The sequence below is a fragment of the Pyrgilauda ruficollis genome, unplaced genomic scaffold (assembly GCF_017590135.1).
Source record: "Pyrgilauda ruficollis isolate IOZ18807 unplaced genomic scaffold, ASM1759013v1 scaffold62, whole genome shotgun sequence".
Taxonomy (NCBI): domain Eukaryota; kingdom Metazoa; phylum Chordata; class Aves; order Passeriformes; family Passeridae; genus Pyrgilauda; species Pyrgilauda ruficollis.
Genome location: NW_024527933.1, coordinates 3,617,057 through 3,626,404, shown reverse-complemented (window position 1 = coordinate 3,626,404; position 9,348 = coordinate 3,617,057). Strand labels below are relative to the sequence as shown.

Here is a 9,348-nt window from a genome sequence, read left to right as displayed (position 1 = left end):
TACCAGTCCTCAGCCTGGAGGAGCTAGATTAACGAAAGCTTTGGACTTGTTTTTCAGCTATTATGGTCAATATATTAAAGGTATTTATTTAAGAAAGTGCCTATCCTGCCAATCTTTCCCCATGAGCTCTATTTTGAACACACCCTATAATTACTGATATTACCCTGGCAAATATTCCCCAAGAAGTTTTCTCTACTGAGAGCCATGACTGTACTTGTCTGCTTCTCCACATTATAATTATCACCAGGCAATATTTATAGCTATACTATTATTATTTATGATATTTTATGCCCTACAAAAATCTATATGACATATGCTCACACCTCAGCATCAGAGGCAGAGGTCAGCTGGGCCCCCTTCCCTGGGTGCAGCCGTCCCTGCAGCGCTGGTCACCAGCTGGCACCAGGGGCATCTGCAGCCCTGCTAAAATTCAGCTCAACATACCTGAACTTCCCATCGCAATTTCTCTCATAGTTTCCTGTTCCTGGCTGGTGCACATTTCAGGACTTCTGGTGTTTCAGACTAGAACTGTGTATCCTTGATTCTTGCTGAGGCAAGGTAACTAAAACAGTGCTTAATTATTCCGGATGGACAATAGAGAACAGCACATTTATGCCTCATGCAAAACAAATAAACAGAACAGAATGAAAAACACTTCTTTGCCAATCATGGTCTAGACTTGAAATTTGGCACTGCAATACTTACAAACAAATGTAAATATTTTCATCTCACACTTCAGAAAAAATTAAATAGATCTGTCTTGTAAGCACCTTTAGTTTTAATTATTTAAGATCAATACTAACCTAAATGCCTCTGCCCCTAACATGCATCTCCTCTCCAGGGTCATAGACCTTTCTTACTCTGAAATCACTGGCTTTCTCCACAAATACTGGTAACCAGTTTCCTCAGTACCATACGCATAAGGGCTATAAACTAATGAGCAGATCTAGGTTATGTAGGAAAAGTGTAGAAAGGAAACAAATGTTGAACGTCACATTTACATTAACTTCTCACAGTTCAAATGGCAATTTATCCACAACATAGTATGAATCATGCAGTAAGAAAAGGAGGAATCTCCAGTTTCTTTGATTTATTTGTCATATGGTTGACTGATGTCAGTATCAGTGGCTAAAAAAAAAGTTTAGACATCCAAAAGAAAGGAGAAGAGAGAGGAGGAAAAGGTTTAGCTTTCCACAAAATCCATTTCTTTTAAGATGATGAGCTCAAACCAAACCAGATCAAAGGCTGAGGACGAGCAGGTTCTTCTGTTCCTTCCGTGCTTGTCTCGTGGTCTGGCGCCAGCTGGGAATCAAGGGTATGGGACGGGTGGATGTGTTTTGTCTCTCTATATATGTAGGTATGTAGGTATTAAAATATATATACATACATACACATATATGCAAACAGAGACAGTCTTCCTAAAAAAATGCTCTTTGCAGTCCAGAGGCAGCAGAGTCACTGTGAAGGAAGAGCTGGGCAACATATGGCTGTAGAGTCTGCACTGGAAAAGTCACTGGCTAAACACACGCCGGCTGTTAGTTTTCTTTACTTTCATGAGGCGAAATAGGAGCTCTGCATAGAGTACAGCCTGTCAATGGGGTTTCCTACTCTAGCCTGCATGGAGTTAACTTCGGAAGAGGCAAGAAAACAGTCGCTCAAGCTAGTTAAAGAGGTATCACTGTCGATATCATGAAAAATGGAGTCGTTTCCTGCAAATGAAACGCACACGTTAGGCTGGGTGCTGCGCAGCCAGGGGAGGACACAGAACACACGGGTGAACGGGAGTGCTGCTGCTCCTGTGCTCACGTCAGTGCCAGGGCTGGGCTCTGACCTGCGAGGAGCAGGGCTTGCAATCAACCCACAGGGGCCAGCTGGCAGCAGTGCGCCCAAACCTGCCAGGATTTCATTCCAATCTCAGTCAGCGGCACAAAACAGCAGCAAACGGTGCTGGGGAGGAGCAGGTCCCCAGCTTCTCCACGGGCTCCAGCACTCACGGGAGCACCAGGACTGCCAAGAGAGGTGGAATCAGCGTGCCCACGACAGGGAAGCGTGGTCTAAGAGCCATAGTCATACTGGTCTTCATAGACACGCAAGGCAAAAGCTCTACCAGTGGGACAGGACCCAGAAGAGACCTAGTTTCCCTGGCCTCAAGTGAGCTACAGTTGTAAACATGCTCTCCTTTCAGAAAATTCCACTCTTTCAGGGCTGGTCTGGAACAGCACCTTTTATTTCCCTTAGCAACTAAGACTTCAGCTTACTTCAACACTGAAGGTACCCGAAAAAGCTCTAGCTCAAGTCCTGGGGGCTCTGAGAAAGTGCTAGTCTGGTTCTTTTCCCTCACACGCTCATTTGGAAGGGCTTTGTGCCATCCCCTGCCCCCCTTGGAGCACAGAACCTACTTCCCAAGGAGTTTCACTCAGAAAGCCAAGGAAACCAACAAAATCACAAGCCACCTAATGCTCGAGGGCACTTCATATGTCCTCAGCTCCTTACAGGACCTCCCAAACGTCCTGGCGTGCACCACGGACTTGTCTCAGTGGCAAAAGCAGTGACACAGAGCCAAGGCAGATTTCCTGTTGGCCTGTGCTCGGGACAGTGATGCGCCTGTGAGCCTCTACAGTGAAGTGCTCCTGGTCAGCAGAAGGAGTCTGAGACAGGCCCTTGTGGGCTACCGCAAGGCCGAGAATCACAGTCTGGAAAATCCTCTGGCATTCTTTTTAAATGCCACACTGCAATTGTCCAGAACCAATAATTGAGCATTTAGTGCTTGCACTGCGTTTGATGTGGGGTCAAGCAATCGTGAAAGCAAACCGTCATCTTGATTTGGGACAGAGAATAAAACCATGCAGGAGAAATGTCCTGTGGTAACCCATCTCTTAGTAGCTCAAGAACTGTCCTTTAACAAATCCACGCATCCAATCTGAGTGGTCTTACAGGGCTGCTTATTCATTTTGTACTGAATAGATTACTTCTCTTTATTGAAGGCACTTTTTCCTCAAAGCTTCTAAGAAAAAAGGAAAAATTTGTGAGGGAGCTAGAATTTGGTACTGTTTATTTTTCAGTGTCTTGGACAGTGGTTTAAAAAAGTGGGGCTTGGAGAGGTGATGTCGTTTGCTTATCGTTTATCAGAATTATACTGTGAAATAGTTCTGAGAGGTGTACAGAGCTTGAGATGAGCTCTGTTCTACCCCCTTAAGTGTACAAGAAAATACACACATAAAACTGACTGGTACAAATTCCCTGGTACAAATCCCAGAAAAAAATATTCTAAAAGCCAGTAAAGCTGCTGCCCCTGTGGTGTGTGATCAGCACACAGACCCAGCTACTTGGGATGTGGCAGAATGAGGCATGCCTTACCATAGGGGTTCATGTGGTCGCCTGGCATTTGTGGAGGGGTAAGACCCTGCTGAAATGGGTCTGTGCCATAACTGCTTTGCTCCATTGCTACAATCTGCTGCTGTGGTGGTGCAAGTGGTGTGTAAGATGTCATCATCCCTTCCATTCGGTTGGACATCACTTCTGCAAAGCAAAGAGGAGGAACAGTTACTGCTGGGAACAGGGCAGAGTCAACAATGAGCCCTAGCAAATGCAGTCAGGGGGATCCTGTCACTCAGAGAAACTTTCCAAATTTTGTCTGAGCCTAGAGCCCTGAGCAATAAGCTGAAAGACTTGTAATTCCTACATAATTTCTGGAGCTCCTAAGTCCTGGACCTTATCCTCCAAAAGTCTGTACACTGTGTCTGACAGAGCCCAGTTATTCTCTAACTTCTGCAGGTCCCAGTTTTTCTGTTCTGGGTAAAGCTGAGGATTTGGGATCTGGAGATACTCCAGAGCCCCCAGAAGCAGCAGAGCAAGCCGCAGTGCCCGTGTGCAGTGCCTGCCCCTGGGTGCAGACCCCTGTGGGGGCACAGGAGGGGCTCTCCGTGCATGGCTGGGGCAGTACCACTGCTGCCTGTGCAGGTTCCCAGCTCAGCTCTGCGCCCCTTGCTGCGGAAGAAAGCAAACAAAGGATGTGTCTGGAGCAAGCCTCCTGGAGATTTCCTCCTGTGCAGACAGCTCCACGTGGCACATTTCTATAGAAACGAGGTAACAGCCCCTGCATGAGCACCTGGGCTCTGCCCCGCCAGGAGAAGCCGGGGTAGCCTGGCGTGGCACTCAGCACAGCTTTGTGTCCTTGCAGGGCTGGTGGCACACGTGCCCGCAGACCTGCCCTGGATGGCTGTGCTAAAGGGTCGTGTGGCAATGGCACCTCCAGACAACTGCAGAGTCTTTCTCTCTCACTTTGCTTTTCCACAAATCCCCTACCTTGTCCTAGTCGCTGCGAGTTCTGCTGCTCCTGCTGCTGTTGGTGCCTTCGTGCTAGCTTTTTCATCTGAAAAAAGCAGAACACAACAATCTCATAGCTCCAAATGCAGCAATTTTGTTTCCTTACAAAACTCTGCAAACATCAGTCAACACAGATCATTTATAACTATGCGCAGACTGTTGTGGGCTCAGTTTAAATTCTAAGCTTAAACATTTCAGTTTCCAGTTCAGATTTGCATGCAAAATTTACTCCCAACCCTGAGTTGCTTTGAGCATATGAATTTAATGTCTGTGTTTGGAAGTTGCCTTTCCAGTGTGGATGTAGAGAGCAGAGCAGGCAGGACACGCAGAGCCCAGCTGTGGGACTTCTGCAGAGTGGGCTGCATCCAGGCAAGAGCCCATGTGGAGGCACAGCCTGCATCTGACTTTTGAGGATGTGACAAACAGCCTACCTTTGCTCTTTGGTTTTGAAACCAGACTTGGACGACTCGCACGCTGAGCCCTGTTTCAGCTGCCAATGTTTCTCTGACCTGCAGAAAGAAATGCTTAATGATGCAATTTTTCATAAGTTAAAAAAAAAAAAAAAAAAAAAAAAAAAAAAAAAAAAAAAAACCAAAAAAACCAAACAAACCAAAACCACCAAAAAACACTAATCAGTTTTGTCAGGAGAAATGTTTGTACTTACAACAAAAACTGCACGTATGGAATTACTTTTAAAAATTTGTCATATTTTTGCATAGTGTTGTCAAGTTCTGCCCCTGATGGTGCCACCAGCTCTGTAACTACTGCACAAAGAGTCTGAGCTGAGGAAAATGACACTAAGTTTTACCCATAAAAGATTTCTGTGCAAAAAGAGTGCTCTGCTTTCAGCCCAGGAGAACTGCTGTTGCCCCAGGACGGGGCAGGGCTGTCTCTGTCTGCGGCTGTGGCCGGTGTCAGGGCTGACTTGGTCCCTGCTGAAGCACCTACCTTTCTGCAGGGCTTAGAAGACACTTCAAAGGACGCTTTGAACGCTCGCCTCTGCTGTGTGGTGAGTATTGTCCTCGGTCGTTTGGGTCTCCTGGGGTCCTTCCCGTCATCGCTTCCCTTCCCTTGGGTTACTTGGCCTTTGGTGGGCTTAACGTCTCCATCTTCATCATCACTTTTCACTGGTGGAAAAAGGATATATGATTGCACTGGTTCCACCAAGAAAACAGGATGTTTGAGAACTGCTCTTCAGCCAACAGGTTCAACTACTGTCCCAGGGTTATCTGAACACCTAAAGCAGCTGTGGGCAGGAAGAGACTATCTTAGATCTGCTGCTCTGCCTAAATCAGATGCCACAAAGGCAGAAAATGCTTCCAATTTTTAATTGAGGACACGGGACTGATCAGGGGATGGAAACTCAGAAAATGCTTCAGCATTTCCAGGAATTGGGCACAGAGACACTTTGTGCCTTTCCAGCACCTCTTGGTCCCCTGTGCTCACCTGCCCCGATCTCAGCAGCAGACAAACACCTTCACCTGCACAGCAGACAAACACCTTTACCTGCACAGCAGACAAACACCTTCACCTGCACAGCTTCACCTGAAGCACTCTCTGCAGACAGCTACTGCTGCCTGCACTGAACAGCAGCAAAGCAGCACAAAGCAAGTATCACACAAGTATCTCGAATCTAACTAAATACAGTGCAGATTCCAGTTATTGAATACTGTTTTGAATGTTTTGAAGCTCCTGCGATAATATTAAATATAATCTTTGTCATCCCATTTCTACTTCCCACAGAAAACACCAGTAATCTTCCTCTGTGCATTAAAATGTGTCTGTATGTACAAGCACATACTTCTCTTTTTCAGTAAATGCATACAAGTATCTATGTGCTTGTGTAGACCAAAGAGATTCTTTGTATTTTCTATAATTAAATTCTGAATACTCATATAATCTGGTGATATTACATGTGTTAGTATATTGTCCTGGGAAATCTCAAGCACAGTGGCAAAGGTTGATGGGTAAATACACATTTTGTTGAGAAAATCAACTTTACAACTCAGCATATTTTATTTGACCAGACTACTGATTTTTCCAGAAAACACTATCACATTATTACAGGGACTTCAACATGAAGAAACACACAGAATTTTTTATATACTGAAAGACTACATTTGGGGAATCAACAAATTAGACTTTAATTCATTTTAGGGTCTGATTATTATGCACCTAGCAGTCTAATTACCTTTTACTTTAATAAGCATCTTTGGCCTAATGATTAAAGAGAAGTTCAGTCATTTTAATAACCATGACATTATTAACTTTCCAGCATGCCATTTCTAAGGAAAGGTTTGTGAGGATTAATACTGCTCATTGGAGAGTTACTTTTGTGTCCAGTGGATAAATATTTGATTGAAGCAGGACACATTCTCAGCCAGGGCTTTGCAGATTGTGTGCTCTCACACAGACCCCTGGGAGATCAGTGTTTTCACTCTGTTAGACAATGGGAGACAAACAACTTGTTTAATTTGTCAGCTTGTTTTTCAGGTTTGGGTTTGACTAACAGAGAATAATGAGGGAAAAGAAGCATCTCCAGGACTAAGAAACTCCCCTTTGTGCCAAAGGGAAATGAAATTGAAACCAAGCCTGGTTTGTGCGACCTGGTAGCTGCTCGCTGCAGACCACGGGTCAGTCTGGCCCCGCAGAGGAGCCCACCCTGCCAAAGCTGATGCCAGGCTGATGCCAGCCCTGGCTGTGTGAGCCAGGAGCCGCGGGGACAGCGCCTGTGCCAGCCCCAGCGGGGGACACCCTGCACCAGCTGGGCACGGGCTGTGGTGGGCACGGGCAGGGGCACAGGGCTCACCTGAGCAGGTGGGGGCAAGGTGGAAACTCGCGTTTCACCAAAGCCCAGACCCCATGACTTGGGATTTACTGAGCAGAGCACTCAAGGTCCTGCCAACGCAGTGTGACAATAACTAAAACACTGCTCCCAGAGTGGCCCTGGGCCCAGGCACTGCCAAGCTTGCAGAGACCTTTGTCTTGAGGCATTCCTGGTGTGGAAATACAGATTTTAGCAATGTGGAGAATATGACTCTCTGATTAGAGATCAAGGATAATTTCTGCTACCAGTTAAAACAGAGTAACACATTTTCCCATAAACCAGCGGCAAATATGTCATTTGTACATGTAATGGAATGGTAACTGTTGATTATCTTATATATTTTCTTGGGAAACAAGTGTGCAATTATGATGGCAGAAAGCCACATCTCAGTTACTTTCAAATTCTCTTCAGTACTTCTGTGTTGCACTCGCAATCTTTTTTAAAGGTACTATTTGATAATTGGCAGAGGTAATTGGCAGAGAGATTCCTCTTGAAAACCATATTACTCCTCTGCCCATTTTCTTAGTTTAGTGCTGAAATTGTATGTGAAGAAGATCCCCTGAAAAATATGTTAAGTGGATGGAAGAATGCCTATGGAGAACAGCACACTGATGCCTCACTTGAGTGAGACCTTGGGTAGCTAAAGTCAGTCTGATTCATGCTTTGTGATCTTACAGGAAAACACATTGATGGCAGCAAAAAGATTCTGTCTTTTACTAAGCAGGAGGTTAAGGAAGGGAGTCAGGTTAGGGAAAGCAGACTGCCAGTAGGAATGTTTTCAGCTGTGCCTGCAAATTTGCATAGGTGGCACATGCATACAGATGATGAGGATGAGAAAATGGATGCACTTTTCTACACAAAAGCTCTACAGACCCATGCAGCTTTTCCAGTCAGAGCAGGTGTGGGAAAAGCTCACCTGAGTCTGAGTCGTCTGGGCTGACCGAGCTCAACAAGTCTTTCTCTTTCTCATAGTCACTTTTGCAGAGCAGCTGCCCTTCCTTGAGGACAAACTCGTCGCCCTTCCTCAGCTGGCGCTCGCAGACGCAGCAGCAGAAGCAGCTCAGGTGGTACACGCACTCCAGCGCGCGCATCACGAACTCCGTCGGCGCGATCTTCTCCATGCAGCCGCTGCACTTGGCAGCGAACAGCCTGCAAGGGAGAGGCAGCACGGTCAAGGGGAGCATCAGGTCATGCCCTGCCTGGATCCAAACCCAGCTGATCTGCACAGACCAGCCCGGCTCATGCTTCTGCTCACGGCAAGGCTTGCATCCTTAGGCTTGGAAATAGCACAGGCGTGCAATTTTTTCAAATCTCAATTCCTTTGGTCTCGAGATTCCCTAAGTCACCTTTCCTGGGCAAAGCCCACTAAGATCTGTTCTTGTCTCAGTGGTTTTTTCCTTTTCAAAATGAGAAACAAAAGGGAGCTCCTGAAGTTGGGTAATTGCTTAAACACAAATGTATTTCAATTCGCCTTTTAGAGGAAGGACCAGCTCATGCTTTGTTTAATGCAGGGTCTCTGGTTTCAGCACTTAAGCCCTATTCTGAACAGACTTTCCATTTTTGGTATTGTCTGTCTCTGAGGAGGATAAACACAGAACTGAGCATGAAAACTTTGTGCTTTTGCTGAAGCAAAGTCAGCACGTGTGCATACACACATGATTGTACACATGCAATCAATAAAGAGAGGAGTGAAATAACACAGCTTTTCTTTGGATGTTGAGTTATTCCAGAACAACCTGTCTCTGAAGGAAGTACTGTGCATTTCAAATGGTGTGAAACATCCTTTGGCAGAGATAGGCAGTGATACAATCTGTCAAATTACCAGTATAATCACAGACCCTAGAACACACACTGCATCCAGACTAGTTCTTATTAATGCTCTGTAAACCCTGTCTTTCATCCATCATTAATTTTCTAGGTTTAAGTTAGAAATATTTAGATTAATTTTATTTTGCTTTCCTAATGGCAGCTGGGAATCTCCCTAAGTGAGATTTCAGAAAAGGGCTGCCTCAAATAAAGACGGATTGCTGTTGCATCCCTGTGTCACATGGTGTGCTGGTGATTTGAAATTCAGTGTCTTTTATGGCAATACATCACAGTGCAAGGTGCATGAACATTTACATTTCAGCAAGGAAATGAACATCACTGCACCAGTGTGCTCACAGAAAAAAAAAAAAAATTAGATTCTATCTTTT

The 9,348-nt window shown here is 45.4% G+C and overlaps 1 protein-coding gene across 2 annotated transcripts in view; it reads right to left on the bottom strand.

Moving 5' to 3' along the window:
* Window positions 1-1,307: 1,307 nt before the first annotated feature.
* The window catches only part of LMX1B (LIM homeobox transcription factor 1 beta), an 82,370-nt gene continuing 74,329 nt past the window's right edge, over window positions 1,308-9,348 (bottom strand). Inside the window, exons 3-8 of one of the 2 annotated variants that reach the window (XM_041483947.1) lie at window positions 8,070-8,302; window positions 5,275-5,453; window positions 4,758-4,835; window positions 4,306-4,372; window positions 3,358-3,519; window positions 1,308-1,709 (exon numbers count right to left, since the gene is read on the bottom strand). In XM_041483947.1, the coding sequence (XP_041339881.1) occupies window positions 1,552-1,709; window positions 3,358-3,519; window positions 4,306-4,372; window positions 4,758-4,835; window positions 5,275-5,453; window positions 8,070-8,302 (877 nt within the window). In that variant the 3' untranslated portion in view covers window positions 1,308-1,551. The remainder of the gene's footprint in view (window positions 1,710-3,357; window positions 3,520-4,305; window positions 4,373-4,757; window positions 4,836-5,274; window positions 5,454-8,069; window positions 8,303-9,348) is intronic. The other variant, XM_041483950.1, reaches the window with a different exon arrangement.